This window comes from Oncorhynchus mykiss, chromosome 24 (assembly GCF_057628025.1).
Source record: "Oncorhynchus mykiss isolate SJ-2025 chromosome 24, ASM5762802v1, whole genome shotgun sequence".
In the NCBI taxonomy this organism is placed as follows: Eukaryota; Metazoa; Chordata; class Actinopteri; order Salmoniformes; family Salmonidae; genus Oncorhynchus; species Oncorhynchus mykiss.
Genome location: NC_143045.1, coordinates 45,193,801 through 45,215,000, shown reverse-complemented (window position 1 = coordinate 45,215,000; position 21,200 = coordinate 45,193,801). Strand labels below are relative to the sequence as shown.

The 21,200-nt window shown below is 40.5% G+C and overlaps 1 protein-coding gene across 3 annotated transcripts in view; it reads left to right on the top strand.

Annotated features, from left to right (window-relative positions):
- Positions 1 to 18,079, top strand: part of LOC118943990 (nectin 1b) — a 545,472-nt gene extending 527,393 nt beyond the window's left edge. For 2 of the 3 annotated variants that reach the window (XM_090219182.1, XM_090219181.1), the window contains exon 10: positions 16,270 to 18,079. In XM_090219182.1, coding sequence (XP_090075308.1) covers positions 16,270 to 16,515 — 246 coding nt within the window. In that variant the 3' untranslated portion in view covers positions 16,516 to 18,079. The remainder of the gene's footprint in view (positions 1 to 16,269) is intronic. The other variant, XM_036961057.2, reaches the window with a different exon arrangement.
- The last annotated feature ends 3,121 nt before the right edge of the window (positions 18,080 to 21,200 follow it).

The following is a 21,200-nucleotide window of genomic DNA, read 5'->3' as shown; positions in this document are numbered from 1 at the left end:
CTATATATAGCCTTTACTATAGCCTTTACTATATATAGCCTTTACTATAGCCTTTACTATATATAGCCTTTACTATATATAGCCTTTACTATAGCCTTTACTATATATAGCCTTTACTATAGCCTTTACTATATATAGCCTTTACTATAGCCTTTACTATATATAGCCTTTACTATAGCCTTTACTATAGTCTTTACTATAGCCTTTACTATATATAGCCTTTACTATAGCCTTTACTATAGCCTTTACTATATATAGCCTTTACTATAGCCTTTACTATATATAGCCTTTACTATAGCCTTTACTATATATAGCCTTTACTATATATAGCCTTTACTATATATAGCCTTTTCTATAGCCTTTACTATAGCCTTTACTATAGCCTTTACTATATATAGCCTTTACTATAGCCTTTACTATAGCCTTTACTATAGCCTTTACTATATATAGCCTTTACTATAGCCTTTACTATATATAGCCTTTACTATAGCCTTTACTATATATAGCCTTTACTAAAGCCTTTACTATATATAGCCTTTACTATATATAGCCTTTACTATAGCCTTTACTATATATAGCCTTTACTATAGCCTTTACTATATATAGCCTTTACTAAAGGCTTTACTATAGCCTTTACTATATATAGCCTTTACTATAGCCTTTACTATATATGGCCTTTACTATAGCCTTTACTATAGCCTTTACTATAGCCTTTACTATAGCCTTTACTATATATAGCCTTTACTATAGCCTTTACTATATATAGCCTTTACTATAGCCTTTACTATAGCCTTTACTATAGCCTTTACTATATATAGCCTTTACTAAAGCCTTTACTATATATAGCCTTTACTATATATAGCCTTTACTATAGACTTTACTATATATAGCCTTTACTATAGCCTTTACTATATATAGCCTTTGCTAAAGCCTTTAATATAGCCTTTACTATAGCCTTTACTATATATAGCCTTTACTATAGCCTTTACTATAGCCTTTACTATATATAGGCTTTACTATAGCCTTTACTATATATAGCCTTTGCTATAGCCTTTACTATAGCCTTTACTATATATAGCCTTTACCGTAGCCAGCTGAAGAGTTCCATCAGCCACTCCTGGGTTACAATCACCTATCCAGACCCGTTTTCCTGCCGATGCGGAGCCCCACCGGACCTTCACAACTGGACTACCAACGTTATCTGCCCACGGGAGTTATCCAACTTGCCCCTCCTTCACGACGTTACCGGAACTCCCATCTGTGGCCCGCTAATCGTTAGCTGTCTTATCGGCTGCTCTCTGAATAGATCTATTGGACAATTTTCTTGGGTCACTATAACTACATCTATTTTAACAATTGGATTGATCCCCTCTACCACACGGAACTCCAGTAATCTACCGACGGAAATGCACAAGGTGGCTAATAACAGACCTCCATCCTATGCTAGCTTGCTACCGATGGCCCGGCTAGCTGTCTGAATCGCCGTGACCCCAACCAACCTCACTACTCACTGGACCCTTATGATCACTCGGCTAAGCATGCCTCTCCTTAAAGTCAATATGCCTTGTCCATTGCTGCTCTGGTTAGTGTTTATTGGCTTATTTCACTGTAGAGCCTATAGCCCTGCTCATTATACCTTATCCAACCTTTCAGTTCCACCACCCACACATGCAATGACTTCACCTGGTTTCAATGATGTCTCTAGAGACAATATCTCTCTCATCATCACTCAATACCTAGGTTTACCTCCACTGTATTCACATCTTACCATACCTTTGTCTGTACATTATACCTTGAAGCTATTTTATCACCCCCAGAATCCTCCTTTAACTCTCTGTTCTACGAATTCTCATAGCTTTTAGCCGTACCCTTATCCTACTCCTCCTCTGTTCCTCTAGTGATGTAGAGGTGAATCCATGTAGAGGTGAATCCCTCCAGTGCCTAGCACCACTCCTATTCCCCAGGCACTTTCTTTTGATGACTTCTGTAACCGTAAAAGCCTTGGTTTCAAGCATGTTAACATTAGAAGTCTCCTCCCTAAGTTTGTTTTATTCACTACTTTAGCACACTCTGCCAACCCGGATGTTCTGGCTGTGTCTGAATCCTGGCTTAGGAAGACCACCAAAAATTCTGAAATCTCCATCCCAACTACAACATTTTCAGACAAGATAGAACGGCCAAATGGGGCGGTGTTGCAATCTACTGCAGAGATAGCCTGCACAGTTCTGTCCTACTATCCAGGTCTGTACCCAAACAATTTGAACTTCTACTTTTAAAAATCAACCTCTCTAAAAACAAGTCTCTCAACGCTGCCACCTGCTATAGACCACCCTCAGCCCCCAGCTGTGCTCTGGACACCATATGTGAACTGATTCCCCCCATCTATCTTCAGAGCTTGTGCTGCTAGGTGACCTAAACTGTGACATGCTTAACACCCCAGCCATCCTACAATCTAAGCTTGATGCCCTCAATCTCACACAAATGATCAATGATCCTACCAGGTACCACCCCAAAGCCGTAAACACGGGCACCCTCATAGATATCATCCTAACCAACTTGCCCTCTAAATACAACTCTGCTGTCTTCAACCAAGATCTCAGCGATCACTGCCCCATTGCCTTCATCCGTAATGAGTCTGCGGTCAAACGACCTCCACTCATCACTGTCAAACGCTCCCTGAAACACTTCAGCGAGCAGGCCTTTTTAATCGACCTGGCCGGGGTATCCTGGATGGATATTGACCACATCCCGTCAGTAGAGGATGCCTGGTTATTCTTTAAAAGTGCCTTCCTCACCATCTTAAATAAGCATGCTTCATTCAAGAAATGTAGAACCAGGAACAGATATAGCCCTTGGTTCTCTACAGACCTGACTGCCCTTAACCAACACAAACACATCCTATGGCGTTCTGCATTAGCATTGAACAACCCCCGTGATATGCAACTTTTCAGGGAAGCTAGAAACCAATATACACAGGCAGTTAGAAGAGCCAAGGCTAGCTTTTTCAAGCAGAAATTTGCTTCCTGCAACACAAACTGAAAAAACTGTAAAGTCCATGGAGAATAAGAACACCTCCTCCCAGCTGCCCACTGCACTGGGGATAGGAAACACTGTCACCACCGATAAATCCACTATAATTGAGAATTTCAAAAGGCATTTTTCTACGGCTTGCCATGCGTTCCACCTGGCTACCTCTACCATGGTCAACAGCACTGCACCCCTCACAGCAACTCGCTCAAGCCTTCCCCATTTCTCCTTCTCTCAAATCCAGTCAGCTGATGTTCTGAAGGAGCTGCAACATCTGAACCCCTACAAATCAGCCGGGCTAGACAATCTGGACCCTTTCTTTCTAAAATTATCTGCCGAAATTGTTGCAACCCATATTACTAGCCTGTTCAACCCCTTTTTCGTGTCGTCTGATATTCCAAAAGATTGGAAAGCAGCTGCGGTCATCCCCCTCTTCAAAGGGGTGGACACTCTTGACCCAAACTGCTACAGACCTTTATCTATCCCACCCTGCCTTTCTAAGGTCTTCGAAAGCCAAGTCGACGAACAGATTACCGACCATTTCGAATCCCACCGCACCTTCTCCGCTATGCAATCTGGTTTCCGAGCAAAGATTGAAACTCTGTGAACGACCTACTCTGCATTTAGTCACGTGGTATACAAAGAGTGACGATCTTGCGGTACCGAAACCCTACCAACAGAGGGCTTTAAGTGCAAGAGCAGATGAATGTTGGTGCACCTCATCCACGCTCAAGGTCCTAAACGATATCTTAACCACCATTGATAAGAAACAATACTGTGCAGCCGTATTTATTGACCTGGCCAAGGCTTTTGACTCTGTCAATCACCACATCCTCATGGGCAGACTCGATCGCATTGGTTTCTCAAATGATTGTCTCGCCTGGTTCACCAACTACTTCTCTGATAGAGTTCAGTGTGTCAAATCGGAGGGCCTGTTGTCCGGGCCTCTGGCAGTCTCTATGGGGGTGCCACAGGGTTCAATTCTCGGGTCGACTCTCTTCTCTGTATACCTCAATGATGTTGCTCTTGCTGCTGGTGAGTCTCTGATCCACCTCTACGCAGACGACACCATTCTGTATACTTCTGGCCCTTCTTTGGACACTGTGTTAACAACCCTCCAGACTAGCTTCAATGGCATACAACTCTCCTTCCGTGGCCTCCAATTACTCTTAAATACATGTAAAACTAAATGCATGCTTTTCAACCGATCGCTGCCTGCACCTGCCCTTCCGTCCAGCATCACTACTCTGGACGGTTCTAACTTAGAATATGTGGACAACTACAAATACCTAGTTAAATATAGAATTGGCTTCCTATTTCGCAACAAAGCATCTTCACTCATGCTGCCAAACATACCCTTGTAAAACTGACCATCCTACCGATCTTCGACTTCGGCAATGTCATTTACAAAATAGCCTCCAATACCGTACTCAATAAATTGGATGCAGTCTATCACAGTGCCATCCGTTTTGTCACCAAAGCCCCATATACTACCCATGACTGAGACCTGTACGCTCTCGTTGGCAGGCCCTCGCTTCATACTCATCGCCAAACCCACTGGCTCCAGGTCATCTACAACACCCTGCTAGGTAAAGTCCCCCCTTATCTCAGCTCGCTGGTCACCGTAGCAGCACCGTAGCAGCTCCAGCAGGTATATCTCTCTGGTCACCCCCAAAACCAATTCTTCCTTTGGCCGCCTCTCCTTCTCTGCTGCCAATGACTGGAACGAACTACAAAAATCTCTAAAACTGGAAACACTTATCTCCCTCACTAGCTTTAAGCACCAGCTGTCAGAGCATCTCACAGATTTCTGCACCTGTGCATAGCCCATCTATAATTTAGCCCAAACAGCTACCTCATCCCCTACTGTATTAATTTTTTTATTTTGCTTCTTTGCACCCCATTATTTCTATCTCTACTTTGCACATTATTCCACTGCAAATCTACCATTCCAGTGTTTAACTTGCTATATTGTATTTACTTTGCCACCATGGCCTTTTTTTTCTACTGTATTATTGTCTGTATATTGGGTTTACTCGATGTGTAACTCTGTCTTGCTGTATGTGTCGAACTGCTTTGCTCTATCTTGGCCACGTTGCAGTTGTACATGAGAACTTGTTCTCAACTGGTCTACCTGCTTAAATAAAGGTGAAAAAAAAAATAGCCTTTAACATACCCTTTACCATACCCTTTACCATACCATGTACCATAGTCTTTACCATACCCTTTACCATACCCTTTACCATACCCTTTACCATAGTCTTTACCATAGTCTTTACCATAGTCTTTACCATACCCTTTACCATACCCTTTACCATAGTCTTTACCATAATTCGTTACCATACCCTTTATCATAGTCTTTACCATACCCTTTACCATACCCTTTACCATAGTCTTTGCCGTAGTCTTTACCATACCCTTTACCATAGTCTTTACCATACCCTTTACCATACCCTTTACCATAGTCTTTACCATAGTCTGTACCATAGTCTTTACCATAGTCTTTACCATACCCTTTACCATAGTCTTTACCATACCCTTTACCATAGTCTTTACCATACCCTTTACCATAGTCTTTACCATAATTCTTTACCATACCCTTTACCATAGTCTTTACCATACCCTTTACCATACCCTTTACCATAGTCTTTGCCGTAGTCTTTACCATACCCTTTACCATAGTCTTTACCATACCCTTTACCATACCCTTTACCATAGTCTTTACCATAGTCTGTACCATAGTCTTTACCATACCCTTTACCATAGTCTTTACCATACCCTTTACCATAGTCTTTACCATACCCTTTACCATAGTCTTTACCATAGTCTTTACCATACCCTTTACCATACCCTTTACCATACCCTTTACCATAGTCTTTACCATACCTTTACCATACCCTTTACCATAGTCTTTACCATACCTTCACCATACCCTTTACCATGGTCTTTACCATAGTCTTTACCATACCCTTCACCATACCCTTTACCATAGTCTTTACCATAGTCTTTATCATAACCTTTACCATAGTCTTTACCATAGTCTTTACCATTCCCTTTACCATACCCATTACCATACCCTTTACCATAGTCTTTACCATACCCTTTACCATACCCTTTACAATAGTCTTTACCATAGTCTTTACCATAGTCTTTACCATACCCTTTACCATACCCTTTACCATACCCTTTACCATAGTCTTTACCATAGTCTTTACCATACCCTTTACCATAGTCTTTACAATACCCTTTACCATAGTCTTTACCATACCCTTTACCATATCCTTTACCATAGTCTTTACCATACCCTTTACCATAGTCTTTACCAAAGTCTTTACCATAGTCTTGACCATACAATTGACAATACACTTTAACACAGCGTTTACCATAGGTTTCCGCTGCCGTATAAGAACAGATCTGGGATCATCCTAAATAAAACCCATTTTGCATCTTCAAAGTGGTAGGCATGTTGTGAAAATGAAATGATACAAACCCCTGCCCCAAAATCTGTTTTAATTCCAGGTTGTAAGGCAACAAAATAGGACAAATGCCATGGGGTGAATACTTTCGCAAGCCACTGCGGTGAAAATTCAGATCAGACGTGTTCAATTATTTCTATTTCAAATTAGAGAGTAAAACTGTAGCTATCAAATAACAAGAAATAAGTACTGTACTGTATCTTCACATTTAATCACATTTCAACTAGTTTTTTGAGTTACATTAGGCCCTAATCTATGGATTTCACATGACAGGGCTGGGAGGCAGCATGGGTGGGCCAGGGAGGGCATAGACCCATCCACTGGGGAGACTGGACCACCCACTGGGGAGACTGGCCCACCTGCTGGGGAGACTGGCCCACCCTCTGGGGAGACTGGCCCACCAACTGGGGAGACTGGCCCACCCACTGGGGAGACTGGCCCACCCTCTGGGGAGACTGGCCCACCCGCTGGGGAGACTGGCCCACCCTCTGGGGAGACTGGCCCACCCACTGGGGAGACTGGCCCACCACTGGGGAGACTGACCCACCCACTGGGGAGACTGGCCCACCCACTGGGGAGACTGACCCACCCGCTGGGATAATGGCCCACCCACTGGGGAGACACTCCCGCTCACTGGGGAGACTGGCCCTCCCACTCGGTCAATCATAATCAGCTTTTCCCCACAAAAGGGCTTTATTACAGACAAAAATACTCCTCAGTTTAATCAGCAGTCTGGGTGGCTGGTCTCAGACGATCCCCAGGAGAAGAAGCCAGATGTGGAGGTCCTGGGCTGGACTGGTTACATGTGGGGTGTGGTTGTGAGGAAGGTTGAACATACTGCCAAATTCTCTAAAATGACGTTGTAGGCGGTTTATGGTACAGAAATGTACTTTAAATGATCTGGCAACAGCTCTGATGGACATTCCAGCAGTCAGCATGCCAATTGCAGGCTCCCTCAAAACTTGAGACATCCTTGGTTTTGTGTTGTGTGACAAAACTTCACATTTTAGAGTGGCCTTTTATTGTCCCCAGCACAAGGTGCACCTGTGTAATGGTGATGCTGTTTAATCAGCTTTTGATATGCCACACCTGTCAGGTGGATGGATTATTTTGGCAAGGGATAAATGCTCACTAACAGGGATGTAAGCAAATTTGTGCACAACATTTGATAGAAATAAGGTTTTTGTGCGTATGGAAAATTTCGAGATCTTTTATTTCAGCTCATGAAACATTGGACCTATTTGTTTTTGTTCAGTATAATTTCACAGTGCATCAGGAGTAGGGATCATCCTTGTGATTCCTGAAATGCAGAGCCTTTTAGAGTACTTTTCTGGTTAGCTAATTCTCAGTCTCATTGAACACCAAATGTTGCTAGCTAGCTAGCGTACCACTTAATGTGAGTTGTTTTCTCAGAATGTATGTTAGCTAGCTAAGTTAGCCGACATCAGGATACATTTTGAGAGCACTAGTTTGCAGATGTCACAAGGAGCCCAGCCTAAAACCTTAAAGAGCAAGCAATGCAGACTTAGATGCACAGTAGCTAGGAAAAAAAAACCTAGAAAGGTAGGAACCTAGGAAGAAACCTAGAGAGGAACCAGGCTCTGAGGAGTGGCCAGTCCTCTTCTGGCTGTGTCGGGTGGAGATTATAACAGTAAATGGCCATTAAGGCCAGATCGTTTTTCAAGATGTTGAAATGTTTATAGATGACCAGCAGGGTTAAATAATAATCACAGTGCTTATAGAAGGTTCAACAGGTTCAACTCACCTCGGGAGTAAATTACAGTTGGCTTTTCATAGCCGAACATTCAGAGGTCGAAACTGCAGATGCGGTTGACTGGGACTGTAGCTTCTTCAATAGGAGAGAGAGAGAGAGAAATGTCTGCTCCAAAATGTTGCGCTGCTGGCACCCAGCCATACAATGATCTTTCTCTATAATTTTTCAAAATAAAAGCCTGAAACTATGTCTAAAGACTGTTCACACCATGGGGAAGCCATAGGAAAAGGAATCTGGTTGACATCCCTTTAAATGGAGCAAAGGCAGGCAATGGAACAGAGAGCTTTCAGGAAAAACAGCACCTCCGGGTTGGATTTTCCTCCGGTTTTCGCCTGCAATATCAGTTCTGTTATAATCACAGACATTATTTTGACAGTTTTGGAAACTTTAGACTGTTTTCTATCATAATCTGCCAATTATATGCATATTCTAGATTCTGGGCCTGAGAAATAGGCAGTTTCATTTGGGTACATTTTTCATCCAAACATCAAAACACTCCCCCTACATTCAAGAGGTTAAAGACTTAAAGGTTGAGACTGAGTCTGTGTCTCTCGCATGTATAGGCAGACCATTCCATTAAAAAAGGAGCTCTGTAGGAGGAAAGCCCTGCCTGCAACTGTTTGCTTAGAAATTCTAGGAGCCTTGTGACTATAGTGTAGGTGTAGGTATGTATGACAGGACCAAATTGGAGAGATAGGTATGAACAATTGAAACAATAGTGGTCCTAAAACGGAACCTTGAGGAACACAGTAACGAACCATTGATTTGTCAGAGGACAAACCATCAACAGAGACATACGTATATTTTTCCTTCAGATAAGATCTAAACCAGCCGTAAACCAATTTGCACTTCCAATAGCTCCGAAAGAATGTCGTGATCGATGGTATCAAAAGCAGCACTAAGGTCTAGGAACACGAGGACAGATGCAGAGCCTCGGTCTGACTCCATTAAAAGGTAATTCACCACCTTTCACGAGTCTCAGTGCTATGATGGGGTCTAAAACCAGACTGCAGTGTTTTGTATACAATATTTGTCTTCAGGAAGGCAGTGAGTTGCTGAGGAACAGCTTTTGAAGTAGTTTTTTTGAGGAATAGTAGATTCAATGTTGGATGATGGTTAAAAACATGATCCAGGGGAAGGTTTGTCTTTATTTCTGCCATTTTGTGTCGTAAGTTGAAATTTGCTGTCATAAATGTAGGCAACACCTCTACTTTTGTGGGATACTTGGGGAATATGGTCACGAGTGTAACCAGGGGGAGTCATTTAAGACAGTAAATTCATCAGGCTTGAGCCATGTTTCAGTCAGGCTAATCACATCAAGATTATGATCAGTGATTAGTTCATTGACAATGACTGTCTTGGAAGTGAGGGATCTAACAAATCAAATCAAATCAAATCAAACCAAATTGTATTTGTCACATACACATGGCTAGCAGATGTTAATGCGAGAGTATCGAAATGCTTGTGCTTCTAGTTCCGACAATGCAGTAATAACCAACAAGTAATCTAGCTAACAATTCCAAAACTACTACCTTATAGACACAAGTGTAAGGGGATGAAGAATATGTACATAAAGATATATGAATGAGTGATGGTACAGAGCGGCATAGGCAAGATACAGTAGATGGTATTGAGTGCAGTATATACATATGAGATGAGTATGTAAACAAAGTGGCATAGTTAAAGTGGCTAGGACTACATTAGGTAGTCCTATTTTGAGATATGAGGTGTTATCACAATCTCTTAAAAATATGACGTGGAAGGAGGAGTTATTTTTTCCAGTGGGATTGCTAAGGCAAACACAGACATGTTAAGTTTTGCCAGACTAAGATCAAGGCACAAACACTTCTCAATGGGCATAGCTGAGCTGACTACACTGACTGTGCATGTGGCAGACTCCACTAAGCTGCCAGAAAAGCTAACAGTTATCTGCAAATTCTATCTTTTGGGAGGGGCAAAAACAGTTTTCAGCGTTTAAGTGATTAAGTTTTGCGAGTCTGCAGTAGAGTTTATCACTCCACCTAACTGGAAGGGGGCCAGAGACAATCTATTCAGCTAAATTACCTGCTGAAGCTTGGTATTTATAATGACGCCGACGGATATGGCTGCTGTGCTTCTAGCTTTTTTTAGTATTTAGTTTTTATGTGATATTTCTTACTTTATTAGCCCCAGGACATTTTTTGTGTTATTACATACAGACGGTAATGAAAATCTGATGTTCAGTATATTACCAATGTTCAGTATATTACTACCTAATGTTCAGCATATTACTAATTTTCAGTATATTACTATCTAATTACTATCTAATGTTCAGTACATTACTATCTAATGTTCAGTACATTACTATCTAATGTTCAGTATATTACTATCTAATGTTCTGTATATTACTAATTTTCAGTATATTACTATCTAATTACCATCTAATGTTCAGTATATTACTATCTAATGTTCAGTATATTACTATCTAATGTTCAGTATATTACTATCTAATGTTCAGTATATGACTATCTAGTGTTCAGTATATTACTATCTATGTTCAGTATATTACTGTCTAATGTTCAGTATATTACTATCTAATGTTCAGTATATTACTATCTAATGTTCAGTATATTACTATCTAATGTTCAGTATATTACTATCTAATGTTCAGTATATTACTATCTAGTGTTCAGTATATTACTATCTGATGTTCAGTATATTACTATCTAATGTTCAGTATATTACTATCTAATGTTCAGTATATTACTATCTAATGTTCAGTATATTACTATCTAATGTTCAGTATATTACTAATGTTCAGTATATTACTATCTAATGTTCAGTATATTACTATCTAATGTTCAGTATATTACTGTATAGTGTTCAGTATATTACTAATGTTCAGCATATTACTATCTAATGTTCAGTATATTACTATCTAATGTTCAGTATATTACTAATGTTCAGTATATTACTATCTAATGTTCAGTATATTACTATCTAATGTTCTGTATATTACTAATGTTCAGTATATTACTATCTAATGTTCAGTATATTACTATCGAATTACCATCTAATGTTCAGTATATTACTATCTAATGTTCAGTATATTACTATCTAATGTTCAGTATATTACTATCTGATGTTCAGTATATTACTATCTAGTGTTCAGTATATTACTATCTAATGTTCAATATATTACTATCTAATGTTCAGTATATTACTATCTAATGTTCAGTATATTACTATCTAATGTTCAGTATATTACTATCTAGTGTTCAGTATATTACTATCTAATGTTCAGTATATTACTATCTAATGTTCAGTATATTACTATCTAATGTTCTGTATATTACTAATGTTCAGTATATTACTATCTAATGTTCTGTATATTACTAATGTTCAGTATATTACTATCTAATGTTCTGTATATTACTATCTAATGTTCAGTATATTACTAATGTTTAATATATTACTATCTAATGTTCTGTATATTACTATCTAATGTTCAGTATATTACTATCTAATGTTCTGTATATTACTATCTATTGTTCAGTATATTACTAATGTTTAGTATATTACTATCTAATGTTCTGTATATTACTAATGTTCAGTATATTACTATCTAATGTTCTGTTTATTACTATCTAATGTTCAGTATATTACTATCTAATGTTCAGTATATTACTAATGTTCAGTATATTACTATCTAATGTTCAGTATATTACTATCTAATGTTCAGTATATTACTAATGTTTAATATATTACTATCTAATGTTCTGTATATTACTATCTAATGTTCAGTATATTACTATCTAATGTTCAGTATATTACTAATGTTCAGTATATTACTATCTAATTACCATTTTATGTTCAGTATATTACTATCTAATGTTCAGTATATTACTATCTAGTGTTCAGTATATTACTATCTAATGTTCAGTATATTACTATCTAATGTTCAGTATATTACTATCTAGTGTTCAGTATATTACTATCTAATGTTCAGCATATTACTATCTAATGTTCAGTATATTACTATCTAATGTTCAGTATATTACTATCTAATGTTCAGTATATTACTAATGTTCAGTATATTACTATCTAATTACCATCTAATGTTCAGTATATTACTATCTAATGTTCAGTATATTACTATCTAATGTTCAGTATATTACTATCTAGTGTTCAGTATATTACTATCTAATGTTCAGTATATTACTATCTAATGTTCAGTATATTACTATCTAATGTTCTGTATATTACTAATGTTCAGTATATTACTATCTAATGTTCAGTATATTACTAATGTTTAATATATTACTATCTAATGTTCTGTATATTACTATCTAATGTTCAGTATATTACTAATGTTTAGTATATTACTATCTAATGTTCTGTATATTACTATCTAATGTTCAGTATATTACTATCTAATGTTCAGTATATTACTAATGTTCAGTATATTACTATCTAATGTTCAGTATATTACTATCTAATGTTCAGTATATTACTAATGTTTAATATATTACTATCTAATGTTCAGTATATTACTATCTAATGTTCAGTATATTACTAATGTTCAGTATATTACTATCTAATTACCATCTAATGTTCAGTATATTACTATCTAATGTTCAGTATATTACTATCTAGTGTTCAGTATATTACTATCTAATGTTCAGTATATTACTATCTAATGTTCAGTATATTACTATCTAATGTTCAGTATATTACTAATGTTTAATATATTACTATCTAATGTTCTGTATATTACTATCTAATGTTCAGTATATTACTATCTAATGTTCAGTATATTACTAATGTTCAGTATATTACTATCTAATTACCATCTAATGTTCAGCATATTACTATCTAATGTTCAGTATATTACTATCTAATGTTCAGTATATTACTATCTAATGTTCAGTATATTACTCGCTAATGTTCAGTATATTACTATCTAATGTTCAGTATATTACTATCTAATGTTCAGTATATTACTATCTAATGTTCAGTATATTACTATCTAATGTTTAGTATATTACTCATGTTCAGTATATTACTATCTAATGTTCAGTATATTACTAATGTTCAGTATATTACTATCTAATGTTCAGAATATTACTATCTAGTGTTCAGTATATTACTATCTAATGTTCAGTATATTACTATCTAATGTTCAGTACATTACTATCTATTGTTCAGTATATTACTCTCTAATGTTCAGTATATTACTATCTAATGTTCAGTATATTACTAATGTTCAGTATATTACTATCTAATGTTTAGTATATTACTCATGTTCAGTATATTACTATCTAATGTTCAGTACATTACTAATGTTCAGTATATTACTATCTAATGTTCAGAATATTACTATCTAGTGTTCAGTATATTACTATCTAATGTTCAGTATATTACTATCTAATGTTCAGTATATTACTAATGTTCAGTATGTTACTCGCTAATGTTCAGTATATTACTATCTAATGTTCAGTATATTACTATCTAATGTTCAATATATTACTATCTAATGTTCTGTATATTACTAACATTGTTGGTGCCGACGTAGATAACCCCTCTACTCTCTACACTCGCCAGCCTCAGACAGCACCATCCTCAGACAGCACTAGCCTCAGACAGCATCAGCCTCAGACAGCACCATCCTCAGACAGCACCATCCTCAGACAGCACCATCCTCAGACAGCACCATCCTCAGACAGCATCATCCTCAGACAGAATCCGCCTCAGACAGCACCATCCTCAGACAGCACCATCCTCAGACAGCACCATCCTCAGACAGCACCATCCTCAGACAGCACCAGCCTCAGATTAGCCTTTACGTCGGTATGATCACTGAATGATTATTTTTCAGTCTAATATTGATAATGGAGTCACCAATGACTTGGGTTTTCATTTCACCAGAGCTAACGGTGGGAGGCTTCGGCGGCTCAGACCCCGTAACGGGTGGAGGAGAGACCTTGGTCTCTGACTCCGACTCAATGCTTAGTGAGGAAAACCGGTTGAAAGTTTCTATCGGCTGAATGAGCAACACAGGTTGAGCATGCCGACTGAATTTCCCTCCAGAAGCCGTGAGAAAATTGTCCGGCTGCGGGGACAGTGCAGGGGGACAGTGCAGGGGGACAGTGCAGGGGGACAGTGCGGGGGACAGTGCAGGGGGACAGTGCAGGGGGACAGTGCAGGGGGACAGTGCAGGGGGACAGCGCAGGGGGACCGTGCAGGGGGATCGTGCAGGGGGACAGTACAGGGGGACAGTCTAGGGGGACCGTGCAGGGGTACCGTGCAGGGGTACCGTGCAGGGGTACTGCAGGGGGACAGTGCAGGGGGACAGCGCAGGGGGACCGTGCAGGGCGACCGTGCAGGGGGACCGTACAGGGGGACCGTGCAGGGGGACCGTACAGGGGGACAGTGCAGGGGGACAGTAGAGGGGGACAGTGCAGGGGGACAGTACAGGGGGACAGTGCAGGGGAACAGTGCAGGGGGACAGCGCAGGGGGACAGTGCAGGGAGACAGCGCAGGGGGACCGTGCAGGGGGACCGTGCAGGGGGACCGTACAGGGGGACAGTGCAGGCGGACAGTAGAGGGGGACAGCGCAGGGGGACAGTACAGGGGGACAGTGCAGGGGAACAGTGCAGGGGGACAGCGCAGGGGGACAGTGCAGGGGTACTAACACTACTACCCTTCTTTACTGGTGGCATAGACGCTGTATCATCCTTAAATTGCCCTTGTCTAACATTTGCATCTGAAGCCGGGCTTGCAACTCGGCTATCCTCACATTAAGGTAATAGTTCTCCTGTATATTATGACTACAGCGACTGCAATGAGAAGGTGTAATATTACATAGCTTTTTCTCCTGGAGGAGATACTGCAGATCCATTCCAGATGAAGTCTGGGGTGAAAAAGTTGAATGGAAAAAAGTCAAGCGAGGACAAAACTAACTTTGGGAAACAGTGGTGTAACAGTTTAACTTTCGTCCCCCTCCTCGCCCCGACCCGGGCTCGAACAGACAACTGACACCCACGAAGCATCGTTACCCATCGCTCCACAAAATCCGCAGCCCTTGCAGAGCAAGGGGAACAACTACTTTAAGGTCTCCGAGCGAGTGACGTCACCGATTGAAACGCTATTAGCGCGCACCACGCTAACTAGCTAGTCGTTTCACATCAGTTACACTCACCCCCCTTTTGACCTCCTCCTTTTCCGCAGCAACCAGTGATCCGGGCCAACAGCATCAATGTAACAGTATAGCTTTAGTGGGTCCCCTCGCCCATGCCCGGGCTCGAACCAGGGACCCTCTGTACATATAGACAACTGACACCCACGAAGCATCGTTACCCACCCCCCCAAGTTTATTTAAAAAGGACAAAAAATACCTAATTTCACCTTTTTATTTTTGTCAGGACAGGCTAATGCATTTTGGCAGTTCTGCCTTCATCAGCGCGCCAAGCCGTAGTTTTTGTATCTGCAGGTGTCTACAGTAGGTGATCATTATGACCTGTTAGGAGGACGGTCCATAGTGGTAATGAAAAAACATTAGAGAACCAACAACTATTACTAAACATAAAAACAAATGCACAGATCATCAAAATAATCTTGATAAATGGGATGTAGGTATCATGATGACATATAGGAGATGTGAGCCATTTTTTGTGCATTTTGTGGCGCTTTTTTTTATACTCTCAAAGCATCTATTTTTGGAGGCATTACTGTGCAAAATGATGTAACAAAATACATAATTTCAATATGAATGTACTTTGTTGCTATCCAAGCCAAGTGAGAGGAGGATACGTGCTACTTGTCCTCATCCTGACTGATCCCCCCCCCGTCCCCCGTCGCTTGTTGAAGAAATGTTGTCAGAACTGTAGTCACACTGTAAATACTATTGGTGGAAAGCTGTTGTAACTAGTGGAGCAGCAGTGTTACTACGCGGACGTATAAAAACAACATATTTATGTAAAGTTTGTTTTCATTCTGTCTTTGTTTCCACAGAACTGTGGGAGACACGAACTATCAAACCCGGCTGAACATGTGAGCTACCATCGAGTCTACAACAAGGAACACTGTCTCGAGTCACAACCAACTCAGGCCTACCCCCCTCCCGTTACCTTCTTACCCCAGAATCCCTACACACATCCTCCGTCCAACAACCCCCTGTACCCCGCCAGCTACCCTGCCCAAGGCCAAGGTCAGGGCGAGGCTCCACGACCCCTCTTCCCTAAGGAGCAGTCCGTGTGACGCCCCAAAATCAATCTGGAGCTCCAGCCCATTAAGAGCCATCAACAGAGCTGGTGTAACCTGAAATAACGGAAGCTACACCAAGCTTTGCTCTAAGGGTGTGAATGCTATGCCCCCCCCCCCCCTCCCCGCCAACCACCTCTCTCTCTCTCTCTGTTTCTATGAGCCTGATGATGGAGTGGGCATCCCCTGCTATGATGGAAGTGTCAGTAGTTTGTGGACCTTAAAACCTTGTGTGTTGTGCATGTTCCACCGAGGCTGTCAGTAGGACCCCTCATCTTGTGCTGTTATTGTAGACACCACTGCCGTCACGTTCCACTCCACTCAGTCTCACCTCACCCTCACCACGCTACTGTAGGTGTGTTCTTCAAATAGCTGTCCTCAATGTCTTGATTGCTTCCATATCCTTGTATATGTTCATTTTTGACTTTTGCCAAGTGTTCAACAATGTACAATATACACCACTGTGTCACTCGAGATGTTATTTTCTTCTATTTCTTACTATTTCTCTTCCCACATTGATAGGGACCTCTTTTCTCTTCCCACATTGATAGGAACCTATTTTCTCTTCCCACATTGATAGGGACCTCATTTCTCTTCCCACATTGATAGGGACCTCTTTTCTCTTCCCACATTGATAGGGACCTCTTTTCTCTTCACACATTGATAGGGACCTCTTTTCTCTTCCCACATTGATAGGGACCTCTTTTCTCTTCCCACATTGATAGGGACCTCTTTTCTCTTCCCACATTGATAGGGACCTCTTTTCTCTTCCCACATTGATAGGGACCTCTTTTCTCTTCCCACATTGATAGGGACCTCTTTTCTCTTCCCACATTGATAGGGACCTCTTTTCTCTTCCCACATTGATAGGAACCTCTTTTCTCTTCCCACAGTGATAGGAACCTCTTTTCTCTTCCCACATTGATAGGAACCTCTTTTCTCTTCCCACATTGATAGGGACCTAATTTCTCTTCCCACAGTAGTAGGAACCTCTTTTCTCTTCCCACAGTAGTAGGAACCTCTTTTCTCTTCCCACAGTAGTAGGAACCTCTTTTCTCTTCCCACATTGATAGGGACCTCTTTTCTCTTCCCGCATTGATAGGAACCTCGTTTCTCTTCCCACATTGATAGGAACCTCTTTTCTCTTCCCACATTGATAGGAACCTCTTTTCTCTTCCCACATTGATAGGAACCTCTTTTCTCTTCCCACATTGATAGGAACCTCTTTTCTCTTCCCACATTGATAGGAACCTCTTTTCTCTTCCCACATTGATAGCGACCTCTTTTCTCTTCCCACATTGATAGGGATCTCTTTTCTCTTCCCACATTGATAGGGACCTCTTTTCTCTTCCCACATTGATAGGGACCTCTTTTCTCTTCCCACATTGATAGGAACCTCTTTTCTCTTCCCACATTGATAGGGACCTCTTTTCTCTTCCCACATTGATAGGAACCTCTTTTCTCTTCCCACATTGATAGGGACCTCTTTTCTCTTCCCACAGTGATAGGAACCTCTTTTCTCTTCCCACATTGATAGCGACCTCTTTTCTCTTCCCACATTGATAGGGACCTATTTTCTCTTCCCACATTGATAGGAACCTCTTTTCTCTTCCCACATTGATAGGGACCTCTTTTCTCTTCCCACATTGATAGGGACCTCTTTTCTCTTCCCACATTGATAGGAACCTCTTTTCTCTTCCCACAGTAGTAGGGACCTCTTTTCTCTTCCCACATTGATAGGGACCTCTTTTCTCTTCCCACAGTGATAGGAACCTCTTTTCTCTTCCCACATTGATAGGGACCTCTTTTCTCTTCCCACGTTAATAGGGACCTCTTTTCTCTTCCCACAGTATTAGGGACCTCTTTTCTCTTCCCACATTGATAGGGACCTCTTTTCTCTTCCCACATTGATAGGGACCTCTTTTCTCTTCCCACATTGATAGGGACTTCTTTTCTCTTCCCACTGTAGTAGGGACCTCTTTTCTCTTCCCACATTGATAGGGACCTCTTTTCTCTTCCCACAGTGATAGCGACCTCTTTTCTCTTCCCACAGTAGTAGGGACCTCTTTTCTCTTCCCACATTGATAGGGACCTCTTTTCTCTTCCCACATTGATAGGAACCTCTTTTCTCTTCCCACAGTAGTAGGGACCTCTTTTCTCTTCCCACATTGATAGGGACCTCTTTTCTCTTCCCACATTGATAGGAACCTCTTTTCTCTTCCCACATTGATAGGGACCTCTTTTCTCTTCCCACATTGATAGGGACCTCATTTCTCTTCCCACAGTAGTAGGGACCTCTTTTCTCTTCCCACATTGATAGGGACCTCTTTTCTCTTCCCACATTGATAGGGACTTCTTTTCTCTTCCCACTGTAGTAGGGACCTCTTTTCTCTTCCCACATTGATAGGAACCTCTTTTCTCTTCCCACATTGATAGGGACCTCTTTTCTCTTCCCACATTGATAGGGACCTCTTTTCTCTTCCCACATTGATAGGGACCTCTTTTCTCTTCCCACATTGATAGGGACCTCTTTTCTCTTCCCACATTGATAGGGACCTCTTTTCTCTTCCCACAGTAGTAGGAACCTCTTTTCTCTTCCCACATTGATAGGGACCTCTTTTCTCTTCCCACATTGATAGGGACCTCTTTTCTCTTCCCACATTGATAGGAACCTCTTTTCTCTTCCCACATTGATAGGGACCTCATTTCTCTTCCCACAGTAGTAGGGACCTCTTTTCTCTTCCCACATTGATAGGGACCTCTTTTCTCTTCCCACATTGATAGGGACTTCTTTTCTCTTCCCACTGTAGTAGGGACCTCTTTTCTCTTCCCACATTGATAGGAACCTCTTTTCTCTTCCCACATTGATAGGGACCTCTTTTCTCTTCCCACATTGATAGGGAACTCTTTTCTCTTCCCACATTGATAGGGACCTCTTTTCTCTTCCCACATTGATAGGGACCTCTTTTCTCTTCCCACATTGATAGGGACCTCTTTTCTCTTCCCACAGTAGTAGGAACCTCTTTTCTCTTCCCACATTGATAGGGACCTCTTTTCTCTTCCCACATTGATAGCGACCTCTTTTCTCTTCCCACATTGATAGGGACCTCTTTTCTCTTCCCACAGTAGTAGGAACCTCTTTTCTCTTCCCACATTGATAGGGACCTCTTTTCTCTTCCCACAGTAGTAGGGACCTCTTTTCTCTTCCCACATTGATAGGGACCTCTTTTCTCTTCCCACATTGATAGCGACCTCTTTTCTCTTCCCACATTGATAGGGACCTCTTTTCTCTTCCCACATTGATAGCGACCTCTTTTCTCTTCCCACATTGATAGGGACCTCTTTTCTCTTCCCACATTGATAGGAACCTCTTTTCTCTTCCCACAGTGATAGGAACCTCTTTTCTCTTCCCACATTGATAGGAACCTCTTTTCTCTTCCCACATTGATAGGGACCTCTTTTCTCTTGATTGGTATACACTTTTGTATTTATGGATTTTTGTTTTATGTTTGTTAATAATCATTTGCTTGCTTCTTTATAAATACTTACACGTATGTGTGATTGCGTGTGTGATGGTGAAAATACATGACATTTTATTACTGTCATCATTGTTTTTAATAATACATATTTGACATGGACTATATCAACAGGATAATTGGCAGTTTAACCTGGATCACTCCTCACAAAAACATCTACAATTTGGACTGATTTGATTATTTTGGATTACTAACAGTGAATGTTGTCACCCCCATAATATATAACTTCTAGCTAAGGGCTCTAAATCCAATCAAAGTACTGTTTTAAGATTTTAGAAAATCTTGTATTCTTTAAAATTTTGTATTTTATTTTTGAAACAGATTTATTTGCTCAATCAATTTTTTTCCCCTCTAATTATTGTCCGGTAGTTGATGATGGTATGATGTCACAGACAGAGCTTCCCATCCCAATGACATCATACCATACAGTTAATGACATCATACCATACAGTTAATGACATTGTACCATACAGTTAATGACATCATACCATACAGTTAATGGCATTGTACCATACAGTTAATGGCATTGTACCATACAGTTAATGACATCATACCATACAGTTAATGACATCATACCATACAGTTAATGGCATTGTACCATACAGTTAATGACATCATACCATACAGTTAATGACATCATACCATACAGTTAATGACATCATACCATACAGTTAATGACATCATACCACACAGTTAATGACATCACACCATACAGTTAATGACATCATACCAAACAGTTAATGACATCATACCATAGAGTTAATGAGATGTTAATTTGTTTTCAAGACAACGTTTACATTCAACATCCATTTTGGTCCACTGGGATGGTAATGGTGCCAGTTCCCATGTCCAGCGCTGACACTCCATATCTGTATGTGAAATAGCTCCAGTCAGCGATCTAATGAGGTCCATAATGCTTTGTGACGTATTAATCAGAAGGGAAGGAAGGAGTTCCTGAGACTTGCAGGTCCAATAGACCGATATGACAATCACACACCAACCAGGGCTGTCCTCAAAAAATGTGGAAGAGCAAACAACCTCACAAAATGTATTTGTGACGCATTTTAGGAACGTGACTTTGTTCAGATGTTTTGGTTCGCGGCTAGAGGGTGGCCAGGAGACCTTTTCTAGGACAAACCACACCTT